We start from the raw sequence: 15,068 nt of genomic DNA on the forward strand, positions 1-15,068 counted from the left end.
GCCTTCCTCCCGCTCCGTGCTGACGAGGGATGATCTTCGGGGCTTTCGGGGTAACCTGTCCCTACCCGTGTGTGGCACGTTGCCTTCGCTCCGCACTGAAGCTGCGTACTTAGTTTAGGGAACGCCTGATATTTAGCCTGTGAAATACAAGCATTTCATTTAACTGTATGCTTTGTCAGAGGGCTGCACCTCTGCTCAGAGCAGATGGTTACGTGCAGAAGAGGGAGGCCGGGAAGAAGTGGGTTGGCTGTTGCGGCAATTGCTAAAGCTAAAGCACAGCAGCAAGCCGCTGACTTGGTGCTCGGTTTGTTTGAGGTGCGTGGATGCAGCTGTACGCGTTGCTTTTAGAGGATAAAAAACGAGCAATGTTCAGAGTCGTTGATACTGCGGTTCTCTCGGATCCCATGATTAAGTCTCTGCGCTTAGTTTTCTGCTCGTTTGCCCTTATACTGAAGGGGAAACCTCCCCTTTGATATTGCTGTGAACTGCTGAGTGTATGTGTTTGGCGGGGGGGAATAGATGCTTTTTCCTTGTCTTTTTCAGGCTTATAAAAGTAATCAGAAGCAGACGTGACAGGTATTCAGTGGAGTATATTTGAGCTAACTTAATTAACTTACTGGATTCGTACATATTGGTGCAGTTGAACTGCGGCTCTCTGTTGGGTTGTTACACTTAGGCATAAGTGTTTGCTTCAGAGAAGCAAACTTTTTTCACAGTACAAAGAATGGTTTCTGACACTGTTCAGCTTTCTGGTCCTTCTGGAAGAGAGGCATGAGCTAATCGGGCTTTGACTAAGGCATCAATTTGTCACAGGCAAGTGCAAGAATGTGTTTTGAATATCAACATAAATTGCTCACTATATTTTCTGTGACCCAGTAAAACAGTGCTGAAGAAAACAGATTGCAAGAAGATTAAAATTCATAATACTATCGAAAGCTGGGTTCTGCTGGTGCCACTGTTCCTTAAGAAGTTTAAAACAGAGCCCTTCTTTAATGTAAAGGTTGCACGCTTCTAATTTCCTCTTAAATACAGTGTATTTTCTTTTCCATGATAGAATCAATTTAATGTAACATTATTCCTCATATCTGCTTAAGCTCAGGAAGCATGAGGTTTGGTATTTCAATGGGGAAGAAGAGAGTTTCAGGAGATACGTGCAAGGTAGAGCGTAGCAGAGGAAACTTGATAAGAGTTTGCTAATACCTTTTTTGGCCTTCGGAGGGGTTGCCGCTGTAGCCAGGCTTGCTGTGGAGGCCTCTCCTCCAAAGATGGTATGCCTTACTTTCTCGAAACCACTTGCCGTTGCTGTGGCTGGGTGTTTCTTTTGCGGGGCTGTTTTGTCGCGCTGGCTTGCAGACTCTGTTCCGTGCTGAAGCGGAAGCTGGCAGAGCGCAGTTTTCCAATAAACAAGTTCTCCAGTGCTGTTTCAATAAGGTTGAAGCACTTTCTTTGGCTGAGCAACGTGCTTTCATTCCAGGATGAAGTGCTTCAGTAATTTTTTTTTTTCTTCAAGAGTTGATTAAATCAATATTCCTGACAAATATCATGACTTCACTGTTTCAGCATTTTCCAGTGGAAAACTACCCCATCAGAAATTTAAAGCAGCTCTCAGAGCTAGGAGCACAGGCTCTGCCAGACTGTTTAGCTCATTTCTAGCAACTTCACAGGCATTTAAAATAAAATAGCTCTTGCTTCAGTGTAAGTCCGTATTTTCTTTTGAATGATGAACTGACTTAATGACAGATGTAATTATTTAAATGTTGATGCCAGAGCATTCAAGGAAATAATGTACAAATTGAAGCATAGAGTTTTGTAACTCCCACCACATACAACATGAGGAAAAGAATTTGGTATTTATAAATGTTGGCAACTGGATTTTGTTACTGTTTCAAAATAGATTGAGACAGTGAAGGTTATTTAACCATATTATGCATGTTCTGGAGCAGGCTTAGCTATAAGCTGTATTCTAAATGTGTTTGGGAATAAAGTGAAGAAAAAGCAAGCCAGAACTAAAAGACTGGATTTCAGTATACGTAGGTCTAATCCTTTTGGGTTTTCTTTTTTAAAGAACAAGATTTATGATTTACTGTAATGTGGATTCATTTCTGTTTAACCCCCCCCCCCAAAAAAAAACTGCACACAAAAACAAACGAAAAAAACCTTCAAGCACAGAGGGTGCAGTAGCTGCTTAATTAGTGGACCATGGGGAAACTGGCTCATTTCTGAAGAACAAATGCAATCTTGAGGGGAAATATGCTTTTCTGCAGTTTTGAAAAGCAAACCCTTACTATACTGAAGGTAGAGCAACTACCTAAAAGCTATTTAAGCTTTAGTTTAATGGGCCATAGAATGAGAAGCATTAAATCTGCTTTCAAATTTATCCTTCCAGTGTTTCCAAACACAAGTCCCGGCTCTGCCAACACTTTGTGGATGTTTAAACTTAAACAGATGAAGAGTCCCCTATGTCTGTCGCAGGAAATAGCAAAGCACTGATTCGAAGGAGTCCTGGGTTAGAAAAGAACTCTGTCCAAATTAAGTTGGAAGTACTTCTTTGTAAACCTCTGTAGGGGGATCAAGGTGGATTTAGGGCTGTTAATGTTTTCCTTTGAACAAACTGTGAAGCAAACTCCCCCCACCCCAGGGTCTCTCCCCTGCTCCAGCTTCCTAACGTGCAACTTACATGACTTTAATAGAGGCTGCAATAAAATACCAGCGCAGGGAACTGTGTGGCTGAGAAGAAGGGAGGAGAGGGAAAAGAGAACATTTTTATGGGGTATTTTCTGACCTGCGGAGCGTGTTATGAATACTGATGCCGCCTGACAGAGCACTGGTTTCAGTAAGCAGAGGGGGCGGTTAGGTTGTGGGTATAATCACCGCGTCACTGACCGATGAGTGACATTGCTCGAGTACAGGCAGGAATATTTCAGGCAGGAAGAAACAGCTAAAGAGATTTCTTGGATTCAGAACGTAGAATTACTAAAAATACAAGTAGGGTTCATTTGATCATTCGCCTCTGTTGCAGCTGCTAGATGTTCCCCTTTCGCTCCATAAAAATCATAAGAAAATCAAGAATTCCGCTGTTGTATTCATTCATACTGTTTGTTAAGCTGAAATCTCATTCCGGGGGATGATAAACCTGGCAGTTAGCACGGTGTCGGCCCCCCTGTGCCCCCGCTCCCTCCCCTCCTGCCTTTGAGCTTCGTAGCCTTTGGCAAAGTAGCAAAAGCCATTTTTTTGCACATGGCAGTGGAAGCCCTTAAGAACATCGGTACCTTTGGGGCTACTGCTCTTAGTATCCAGTAAGGCCGAAAGTAGCCTAAGCAGCGCTATTTCCCTGCAGTATTTCTGTAGCTCGTTCTGTTGCATTGGCTTCTCTTGACTACGGCCCTGTATCCTTTCACATTCAGTTCTTTCCTTCTTTCTGTCAGAGCTCAGCATATTGCCCACATCCTGCTTTTTGTTTCTCTCCATTTTCACCCTGCCTTCTGCCTTATTTTCTTGGTACCATGCCCCTACCACTACTGTGCAGTCCATCACAAGCATGAAGTATGCTTTCCATACTTTAACGTGCCTTGCAAACAAGCAGCTTAAATAAGTCTTTCTTTGCAGCTCTCCTCTTTCATATGATTCCTCTTACTACATATTAATCAATCCTTACTCCATCCCTCTCCTATATTTATTGCTCTATATCTTTTCTGTTTGGGTTGCTTATCTGACATTTAAATTATAACAAGGTAAGGACTTTGCTCTCCCGCTTTGTGTAAATACGCAGTGTGCTCAAAATGTTTAATGTTGTGTCTTGCATTAAAATTTATAAGCTCAAACTGTCTAGAGATAGAGATACTAAGGAATTCAGGGCATCAAAGGGGATGAGCAGAGAAGACCCATGTATTTAGTCTTGCATTAGTATTGTTTGTGTATCTGTATCATGCCTGTTGCACTGGACTGGGAATTTTAAGGCGTTTGTCGGTCTTAGGATATAACAAAATAATGATTCGTAACAGTTATGTTCTGCCCTGGAAACTTTGGGAACTGTTTGCTAGCCCTAAATAAAAGGTATTTCTTATTTTTATTATTCTTTGTATGGTGCACCATGGTCTGGGATAAGTATACTTACTCATATTTAGACCAGCTCAGGTTTGTAGGAATACTTTTCCCATTCACATAGCAAAGAGTGTCACTCACTGAGGTGCTGTTTTTTCTGGTCCAGTTTGAGGAAGTGAGTAAAGGAGAAGTTAACCTTTGTCTCTGTGTATCCCTGCAGACTTTGCCATCTAGAGATGCCTCCTTGACGTATAAAACTCAGTTACCGTATATGGCTGCAGCCTCACCTTTGAGCGATAGTGACAGTACGGCATCTAAAATACTAGATTATGTGCAAGAGCTGGACTCTTCTTTCCATCCGGTCTTATCATTCCCTTCAGGTAAGTAACTCCAACTCCATGCCTCTAACGGAGGGTTTCTGTGTTTGTGAGAGTTGTAGAGTTCATGGGCTAACTTTTGTTTGAGTGATTTTAGAACTTCTCTTATAGAAGACTTCACACTGATGAAATACTTGAGTTTAGACTAAATAAACATCTTGCCTTCATCCTGACTTTTGAAAAACACATCTTCTAGATTTCACATTCCGGCAGGATGTTTACAACCAAAAGAGACTGGCCAGGGAAAACTTTCTGGTTAAGGTGGTTTTGCCTGTTTCACAATGTTTTGTTTTGGTATCACCTGCAAGCAGTCAGTTTCCACTGTCTGCATAGGTCTTCTATGCAGTAATGGGCAGAGTTTAAAGTTTGAGGAAAAATGAATTATGAAAAATACAGTTGTAAAAACAAGTTTCAAAGTTTCTCTAGCACGCTGAATATTTGAAAGCAGTTTCATGTTTCAGGTTACTTTATTTCTAATCGAGTCACAGAATCACACAAAATAATTGGGGTTGGAAGATCTGGAGATCATCTGGTCCAACCCCCCGCCCCTGCTCAAGCAGGGTCACCTAGAGCAAGTTGCCCAGGACTGTGTCCAGTCGGGGTTTGAATATCTCCAAGGATGGAGACTCCACAACCTCTCTGGGCAACCTGTTCCAGTGCTCAGTCGCCTTCACAGTGAAGAAGTGCTTTTATGTTCAGACAGAACTTCCTGTGTTTCAGTTTGTGCCCATTGCCTCTTGTCCTGTCGCTGGGCACCACTGAGAAGAGTCTGGCCCCTTCCTCTTGACACCCTCCTGTCGGATATTTGTCGACGTTGATAAGATCCCCCTGAGCCTTCTCTTCTCTGGGGTAAACAGTCCCAGCTCTCTCATGAGAGATGCTCCAGCCCCTTAATCATCTTAGTGGCCCTTCACTGGACTTGCTCCCGTAAATCTGTATATTTCTGGTACTGCGGGGCCCAAAGCTGGACACAGCACTCAAGGGATGGCCTCACCAGTGCTGAGCCAAGGGGAAGGATCACTTCCCTCGACCTGCTGGTGACATTGCTCCTAATGCAGCCCAGGATACTGTTGGCCTTCTTGCCGCAATGGTGCATTGCTGGCCCATGTTCAACTTGTTGTCCACCAGGACCCCCAGGTCCTTCTCTGCAAAGCTGATTTTCAGCAGGTCAGCCACCAGCCTGTACTGGTGCATGGGGTTATTTCTCCCTAGATGCAGGACTTTGCACTTCCCTTTGAACTTCATGAGGTTCCTCTCTGTCCAACTCTCCAGCCTGTCCAGGTCTCTCTGAATGGCAGCACAGCCCTCTGGTGTATCAGCCACTCCTCCCAGTTTGGTATCATCAGCAACCTTGCTGAGGGTGCATTTGGTCTGGTTGTCCAGGTCATTAATGAAGATGTTAGACAGTGTTGACCCCAGCATTGAGCCCTGGAGGGCACTGCTAGTGACTGGCCTCCAGCTGGACTTTGTGCTGCTGATCACAACCCTCTGAGTCGGTGGTAGTCCCTTCGATAGTGCTTTTGCCCACTGAATGGCATATCTTTGTTCTGCTGTTTTCATGAGCGGCTTTCAGTTCAGGCCCTTTGCTGTAGGCCCCAAAAGCTTTAGTTAGTTTTTCTAATTGTTTTTGTGATAGTCAGCTTTTTTGGTGATCTTTGAAGTTCATCTTTTCTCTAAACTGATTCTTTAAATGTTTTTTAAACAGTAATGCAGATGTTGTTTCTGACTCTTCTTAGCCTTGAAACTAGCGCAGCTGACTTGACAACACTTGAGACTTCAAAACAGCATGTTAAATGCTGCTCTCGGCAGAAGGGATTCACGTGTCTTGATTTTTGCCATAGGAAAAACCTACTTCCAGGTAGTTATTGACCAGTACAGGAACCCTGCTATTTTGCAGAGGATTCTTTGCCACAGAGTAATCCTGAATGTGAGGCTGGGACTTTTGAGGAACTGTTCGAGTCTTTAATCAAACCCACTGTCTTCCCAGATTGACAGTGTATACACTCCATCCTGGAATAAGGGAATCGGGGATTGAAGCAAGTCCTCAGTTTGGAGAACTCTTCAGCAGCCAGCAGAAAAGAGCAAGTGTGGACAGGGAATCCGTAGCAGGTCTCCACTCTCGCAGGTCCACTACGGCTCACGTGCAGGTTAAAGAGAAGAGTATCTGCAGTGTTGCCACCTAGCTGAAGAGCAGACAGGGATTCAGATTCAAGATGCAGATGTTGTTCTCTGTTGTACCTATTCTTTACTTTTAAAGGAAGAATCACAATTTGCAGGTAACCTAGTAATACAGTGCAGTTGGACTGACTCACTAGTGTTCTTGCTTCTGGAAGTGTAACTGTCGTTACATTTCATAGTCTTCCCTTCAGAATTTCCACTTCACTAAGGGTTTTTACCAGAAAGTATGTGAGTGGTTGCAGCAAACCTTGAGCATAAAAGTGCCTCTTTAAACTTGCGCCTGAATAGCAGAAAAATTGTAGTTTGTATCTAAGAAGTTTGGGAGGTGTTTCTGGTATTTCTGCACATAGCCTGTGGTTTAACTGAAACAAATGCTCCTGCCCTTTTAATTAAGGTGTATGAGCACATAATAAACAATCTCTGAAACATCCAGGTGATTCCCCACTGAAAAGCATTCCCCACTGATAAATGTTTTTGTTTCATGCAGATGTAGAATAGGAAAAGAGCCAAAAACCTTGGGGGAGAAAATACCTTTTGCAGGTCACCTTTAGTCCTGTGACAAAGTATCTGGTTAGATCAGTATCAAATCGAAATAATTTGTTCTTTCTAGTTAGCAAAGTATGTTGAAGGTTCCTCTTCTGGCAAGTCCTCGGGGCACATGAGGCTAAGGTTGTATGTAAATAACAGTGGTTTCATGCCTCCCCTTTGGCCCTGCCCTCAGTCCCTTTCTCATTCTGGATTTAGTAGTTGTCAAGCCTGCTTCTTACGATGACGTATTTCCTCTTAATGTCTCTGACACTAATAAAAACGAGGAGTTTTTGCCTCCAGGCAATTAATGGAGATTATTCTGCATAGTACTTGTCTGTCTTAGATACCTGATAGAAAATACTACAGGTGCTTTGTCTACAGTGGAGGGTAGCAAATATGCAATAATTATCTTGCTGGGAATTACCTTGCCTCAAATTTTTTGATTTACATATGCAAAAACCACATCTCCAAACTGTCTGGTTTGGCTTTTCTGAGGTGCCATGATTGGGTTTTCCTTGCGGCTCTCTCCGTTTTCAGGCCGTTCTCTCCTGTATTGACTTCAGTTTGACTGTATGAAGTCACTGCTGCTGTACAGACAGGCGGTCAGTCCTCTCAGGAGTTACTCTGCGCTGCTGTCCTTCAGGAGCCGAAGGACTCAAGGCAGCTATGTTGCTCGTAGAGGATATTACATAACCTTGCGTCAATCGATTCCTAGGCATTTAGCACTGATGAATAATTCACTGGTTCATAGGTAGCCATCTTTCTCATATAGACACTTTTTCCTTTGGGTTTTTTGTTTGTTTGTTTTTAGATATTCCTCTTCACGTGTATTTTGAAACGTTGTTAAGAAAGGATGACATTAAAGGAGAACCTGTTGATGCACCGTCTCTGGGGGTGGAGTTTAAAATGTCTCCGGACAATGGTACGTAAGGCAAAATATGTTTGCAAGACTCTTTTTGGTTAGTTTACCAGTATTTTCTGCCCTGAAGAAGTTTTGATTTATAAACTATCACAAAGCAGATTTTTGGAGAAGGTAACTGGCTAGGGGATTGGGAAGGGCAGAAAAGAACACTTCCCAGAATGCACTGCATCAGAGTAAAACATGCATATTTAGGCTCTGGGCAAATAAAAAATAAGTATATCCACTGTACCGTCATCAATCAGAGGTGAAAGTTTATTCCTGAACAAAACCAAACTATGCAAGTCTGAGTTTGTCCTCAAATTTTGTATACTTGGGTTCATAGTATGGGATTGTACCACTTTAGTTGCTTTTATTAGTAAATAGACTAGAGATATAAAAATGAAAGAACAGGCCATGCCAGGTGTCCATGCAGCGTGGCGGGAGGAGATGCCAGCCCACTGGCAACGGCAGAATCCCACCAGGGCCCCGATGGAGCAAAGCACTTCGGGCACATGGACGAGGCTGGTGGGATTGGGGAACTGGGTCCTTCCCAGTCATGGCAAGTGAGGTGAGCATCTGTCTTAGGAAGAAGAAACGGAAGGGGTCTTACCGCATGAAGACCTTCGTAGGTTACTTGACTGACTTGCCACTTGGTTCATTTTCTGATTGCACTGGGATTGTTTCTTCATGTTCTTTTTTTAGATAAAAAGTTGAAAAAGTTGAAAAATATATCTGTGTTGCACTGACCCAAGTCCACCAAAGCCGCAGGAGGGCACCAGGCCGAGTGGGGAGCACTTGGCCGGGGGGCTCTCTGTGTGCACAGATGCCTGGTTGCTGTATTGTTTACTGCTTGGATCTTTGCTTTTTCCATTATAAATAGTTCTCCAATTTAGACTGTCTGTAAATTGTACTAGTGGAAAATAAATGTTCAACTTAATACATGCTTTTTCTGTTGTAGACTACAATCAACATAACGTTTCTCTCAAACAATGGAGCAGTGGCTCTTTATATAATTCCAAGTGTCAGTCAGTGTCAGGAACATCTGACCAGCTGTCAGAGGGAAGAAAGAAAAGGCACCTAAGTGAGACAGCAGTAGGTAAGACAAAAATGGTATTTAGATAGTACTACTACTTAAAATACTTACCCTGTAAATGAGTTTGTTATCACTGGGCTTTTAAGAACGAATTTTAAATTATCTTCAAAAAGGATACTGCTGTGAAACTTTACAGGACTGAAGAAATGGACTTGCAGCACCATAAAAATAATGAACTATTTTAAAGCATAGTAATCCTTCTCTTTCTTCTTCAGTATATATTACAAAAGTAGACAAGCTTCTGTTATTTCTGGAATACTTTTTAAGGAAACTGCTTAGCAGTCTGGCTGTGTTTTTTCTAATGCCAGTTGCCATTATTTTTATTATTATTTTTTAAGTAGTCAGTGAAACAGACTGAATTACAAAGTTATCTGTCAAATCATGCGCTCAACCAAACATTTACTATTTCTGGAATCTTTGGTCAGCTGTGTTTCATTTGTTGTGTACTGTCATTTGTGGTTCTGGTTTCCTTCCAGACTGTTAAGAGGACTTGTGGGTAGCCAGTGTTTATAATTAGTGTTTTCACCCGTGCTGTCTTTATAGTTCAAGCCATTGAATCTGTACTTCAGCACTAGGTAAATTAATAGAAACTGCCATGAGAGGTCTGTAGAGCCACAGAGAGTAATATGATTGCTTAGGGACAGAGAATTTAGTGTCCCATTGTGAAGAAAAATCACATCTTACCTCTCCGTGCTATTGGAATCTAAAAGCCTAACAGATTCCATTCCAGATAAAACTGTAAGTTTTGTGGGTGAACTTTTGGAAAACTTCTGGCAAAATTCCTCATGAGAGATCTGAGCAAAATAAATCACAGAGTAAGAAAGAGGACAGAGTATACTGGTTTAAAATTTCCACTAAGAAAGAATTAAAATACATAAATAATCAGTTAACATTATGGAAAAATGTGCTTATAGGTAAAGCTGGTGGTGTAATCTTGCAGTAGAGGTAGGGATATGGGGATTACTGCAGAGATCACAGATGATTTAGCCAAAAATTATGATGGATTTAAAGGGAAAAAAAACCAAACACTACTGATGAAAAAGTTACAGGAGAGACTAAAAGATGTTTTTGGACAGACTGAATGCGATGCACAGTTCCCCTTGTGTGCTACAGCCCTTTCCTTCCCTTTGCTGTGCAGCCTTCGCTGGCACTCTGCCCGCCTCCTCCTCGGGGCTGCTCTGCCCTGTCCCCTCCCGCCCACCGGGGCCCCTTTTCCCATTTCCCCTCCTGCCCTCTCTCCAGCCTCCCAAAGCGGGGTGCCGGCGCCCTGCTGCTCGCGGCCACGTGGCTTCCCGGGCTCCAGGTGTGCTGCTGGGCACAGTGAGAGCAGCAGTTTGAATTCCTCGGGAGCTAGTAAGAGATGAAGCTTTTTGGTATAAACCTTTTGAAGTTATATGTAGTCTTCTGCCAGTGGCATTTAGCTCTTTAAGTTAATGGAAGAAAAAAGTCATCTTTTATCGCAAGGATCATAGACATTCAGGCATTTCCCCATGCCAGAAAACTGCTCTGTGGTGTATTTGTGAGTAGCAGCAGAAGTTCTAGCTTATTAGTGCTAAGGGTGTAGTACCACATATTTATTCCTAATTTGGGCTCTGACTAGGAGAAATTATCCATGGGGGAAGGTCAGCTTGATGAACAAGGCCAAAAATAAAAGCTGTGTGCCAAGGAGTTGCAGAGCTGCCTGGGAGAGGAGAGTTCATGTACTTGACCCAGACGATGCAATACAGTATTTAGGATCTGTCTTACCTCTTTTTTTTCATCTTGGAATCTGCTGATTCTTTTTATTTGTTTGTATCTTAAATTAGTTTGTCTTGAATTTGAGTTCTATTTTCTTACTGCAAATTAAGGATGGTAGGAATGCAGGACAGCAGTGGTTAACTTCTGAATCCCCCTAAATGCCACTTACACTAGGACTGAACAAGAACAGGTGAGAATTACAGTCTGTCTGGAGCAGTGAACCGGTACTAGAAGAAATCCCACATGGAGATCTAGAAACTAACTTTGTTTGTCACCCTTGCTGCCAATTTTATCGTGTCCTTTTTCCAAGGAAGAAACTGTCAGGGCTCAGTTAACCAGTATTTTGGGGAGATGGAGCCCCGTTAGGGAAGCGCACCCTGGGGCGCACTGGCTGTGTGTGTAGTCCGCGGCAGCTTCGGTAAAAGAAGCAGGGTCTGATCATGTGATGTTGGTTCCAAGAGAAGAAATTCTTCTTAGGAGAGGGACAAGTTTTGTGGAGCAACAATGACAGCATGAGTAACAAGTGTTTATTTAGACAGCTTTTTTTAGTATTCATTAAATCTAAGTGGTTAGCTGTGGGCTTCTAGAAATGATTTTCCTATTACTGTATGGAAAAATATCTTTAGTGTAATGGACAACGGTCAGTACGCATATTTGTTGTTGTTGTTTTTTGCGACAGGCGAACGTAACACTAGGTTTGAGACGTTTTCCTTTCAACATGCAGAACCAGAATCCCATAGCAGTTTTGCTGCAGTGACCAGTGTCAATGCGATGTCTAGGCCCACTCACAGCACTTCATCACAGGTAAACCAAAAATGTATCAGTGTCTTAACTGAAACATTAACAGGGAGTTGTGCAAATTAATAATCCAGAAATACATGGCTTTAAATTAGTGTTAAAATAAAGTACATTTTAAAAGTGAATTAAGTGGATTAGATTAAGTAATTTATTCCAGATTGGATACGTGGCATTCCCAAAACAGGTATTTGCTTGTAAAAGAATCTTGCAGATCGTAAACCTGAATTTTAAGTTTAGTTTATTGGCATTAGGCCTCTAATATTTTTTTCCTTCAAATTTCATAGTCTTTAAGTCTCATCTTTGCTATTTAAAACCTCTTGCACAGAACTACTGCTTAAAGCTCTGGTATATGAGTTTGCTGAGGAACAATAGAGCTTTGGTTCAATGAAGTCCATGCAGAAACACACTCTGGTTTCTTGCAGTTCATAAGGATATCATCATCTTAATACTCAGATTTCAGGCAGGCCTGTAGTTCTACAAAGCCTAATAGTACAGTGGTGCTCTGCAAATCCTCCTGTTTCAATCCTGGAATGAATACTGGGTAGCTGAGTTTAAATCTGCATCCTCCAAGCAGTTTCGATAATGCACACTTTTTCTTATCTTCCCTTCCATGAGCAGACCAATGGAATTGGAATTCTTAACTGTATCACACTGAAGAACCACTTGGGTTACGGGTTAGTAGATGGATCCTAGAAGGTCTTCCTTATAGACAGAACATTTGAAGAAGGTAGCATTAAATTAAAAGTTCTCAAAAGTATTTAGAAGTGACTGTAGCTGAAATCAGGGGAGGAGAAACTCCCACTGATTTCAGTAACAGTCGTGCCAGCATTGAGTAAATCAACAAATCTTTAAACTGTTTCATCTTTCAGAAGTTCCACCTTTAAAAAAGTCATTCAGCTTCTAGTAAATCTGTTCAGTTTGCAGAATTTCTCCTTGTGCAGTTCTTATGTTTTTCAGCTAACATGTGGTTCCTATGATTTGAGCTGATGAATCTCCTTGTATTAATATTTTACAGCATAACTCAAGGAGGAGGTTGAGAAGTGAGAGCTCCTACGATATAGACAACATTGTTATTCCAATGTCACTGGTGGCACCATCAAAGTTGGAGAAACTACAATATAAAGAAATCCTTACCCCAAGGTTTGTTCATGATCTCCTTATTTACAAAAAGATAGCAAAATGAATATGAGAATGTTAATTAAGAATAGCATTAACATGTAGTTAGATAATTTCATAATACTAAGATTTTTTTTCCCCCCCACACTTCAATTAGTGTTTAGGAGTAGATGAAAGACTGGAGTGGTGGGAAGAATGGACAGCCGATAGCACAAGGGAAATAGTCTGATATGCACAGAGCAGCAGCAGATGCACAGCTGACTAAAAATAGAAGTGTGTTTATATCATCTTAATTCTAGTGATATTTGTGGGCTTACATGTGCTATTAGGCTGACTCTCTCTGAATGGTTATTTTGAGATTGCTGTCTTTTTGGTGTTTTATGTTTCAGAAGAAAGTTAATTTTCTTCAGTGAATTGAATAGAAAAAAATTTTTTTGCATATGTTTTTAAGTTTTATCCATTCTGATACTGTAGAATAAGCTTAACATTTTCCATACAGTGTAAACCCATTATTTGTAATCCTTGATTCTAGAGACATCTCATCTTTAAAACAAAACAGAAAAACACAGAATATATTTAGATTTCTAAGACAGAGTAGTTGATCTCCTGTGCTGTAAATCGGTGGCTTACTGGCAAATCACCTGAAATCGCAAAATGCAGTTGTTTCATATTTTAAATCTCCAGTTTGCATGTCAGTTTTTATACTGTCTTTAAAAGCTAAAAATATTATTAAAAACTATCAAAGAGCTTAGTGTGTTGAGAAAAGGAAAGCTTAGATATTGGGTTGGAAAAGGCAAAGCTTAAAATTAGGGTATGTTTTTTTCAGCACCTTAAATTGAAATTATTTTATTTGAAAGAATTTTTGAAGCACAAGCGCTGTTGAGGAAGGAGTGAGTGATGATGTAGTGTTGAAACAGAAGAGTCGTCTTTACTGTTGAAATAATGAAACAGCATTTAGGTAGACTTAATTTGACTTACCTTGTCTCATTTCTAGCTGGAGAGTTGTTGAATTTCAACCTTTGGAAAGATCTCATACAGATGAAGAAGAGGTAGGCTGCATTTTAATTAGCTAACAATTTTAAATGGTGATAACCGGTATATATTTTCAGAAGTCAGTGACTTAATGAAAATACGGGTAAGTTTCAAATTTCAAAAATAAAGTATTAAATATCAGATTTGTGAAAATGCGTCTTCTCTCAACCAGCTCAGCCCCATTGATAGGTGACATCAGTGTGACTCTATCCATTAAGAATCAAAGGCGTAGAGGAACAGTAATTCCAAATCGGCCTACAGGAGGTGGCCTGTTCACTCGTTCGTTTGGCTCATCCATCCCTTGCCGTCAGCGCAGAGGCGCAGTCAGGGATCCCCTAGGGTCCCCTCGGTCAGACCTCAGCGCCCCCAGCTCCAGGGGACTCTGATGCTGGGTCTCCCGGTATGGCTCTCTTTGGCGGTACCTGTGCTACAATGGCTGTTTTTCTCTCACGTCTTCTTTCACAGCCGGTTCCCTTGGCCTGTTGCTCTTCAGGAGGTAATCTGGTGATTTGCCTGCGGAACCAGCAGGTTTTCTCGGTTCCTTCTCAATGTTCAGTTTCCTGCTGATGGGAGCAAACTTTTCTTTCTGCTTTGTCAGGAACAGTGTAACCTTCAGCGTTTCCCACTTGCCTGTTGAGCTAAGTTTGCACATTGTGTTCTACTGTTGCTTCCTCCAGACATAAGACTCCACTTTTTTTTTTTTTCCTTCTTTTTTCTTTCCTTTAGGGAATGTCCCTGGACTTTCCAGTTGGGGGATTCCTCTCTTGCCTAATCAGGGGTCTGAGGCACTTCCTAAGCCAATTGTGAACTTATCAGTGGGTCTGTTCTCTAGTCTGCTTTTGTGTCCTTCTCATCATCTTTTTTTTGTCTGGTCTTTTCCCAGTGTCAGAAAAGAAACCTGCCAGTTGTGCTGTGCTTTGGATATCTCTAGTCTCCCTCCAGTCACTGCATAGGCCACTACCAGCTGTTGTAGCTCCAGGACTTGCATTCATACCTTGATCTAGCATATCTTGCCTGAGCTTCACTTTCAGAGAATCTCTGCAACCAGGGTTAGGTGCCTTAGTGGTAGAGCAAAGATTGCATTTATTTAAAAGTACAGAATATTATGCTAAAAACAAAAAAAAGAAATTATTATGCCTGCCACTCCCTGGGGTAGGAAATATACTCTCCGTGAACGACAGCTTCCTCAGTAAAGGTGGAAGTGAACCTTTCCTTTCCTGAGAGCGTCATGGTCTTTGCTGCTTATCTCTGTATTTGACACTGTACT

The 15,068-nt window shown here is 41.7% G+C and overlaps 1 protein-coding gene across 6 annotated transcripts in view; it reads left to right on the forward strand.

Annotated features, from left to right (window-relative positions):
• Nucleotides 1–15,068, forward strand: part of KANSL1L (KAT8 regulatory NSL complex subunit 1 like) — a 61,782-nt gene that overhangs the window by 38,458 nt on the left and 8,256 nt on the right. For 5 of the 6 annotated variants that reach the window (XM_013952230.2, XM_067298737.1, XM_013952232.2 and 2 more), the window contains 6 exons: nt 4,262–4,421; nt 7,936–8,046; nt 8,984–9,121; nt 11,535–11,659; nt 12,669–12,793; nt 13,764–13,818. In XM_013952230.2, the coding sequence (XP_013807684.2) occupies nt 4,262–4,421; nt 7,936–8,046; nt 8,984–9,121; nt 11,535–11,659; nt 12,669–12,793; nt 13,764–13,818 (714 nt within the window). The remainder of the gene's footprint in view (nt 1–4,261; nt 4,422–7,935; nt 8,047–8,983; nt 9,122–11,534; nt 11,660–12,668; nt 12,794–13,763; nt 13,819–15,068) is intronic. The other variant, XM_013952231.2, reaches the window with a different exon arrangement.

This window comes from Apteryx mantelli, chromosome 6, assembly GCF_036417845.1.
Source record: "Apteryx mantelli isolate bAptMan1 chromosome 6, bAptMan1.hap1, whole genome shotgun sequence".
NCBI lineage: Eukaryota > Metazoa > Chordata > Aves > Apterygiformes > Apterygidae > Apteryx > Apteryx mantelli.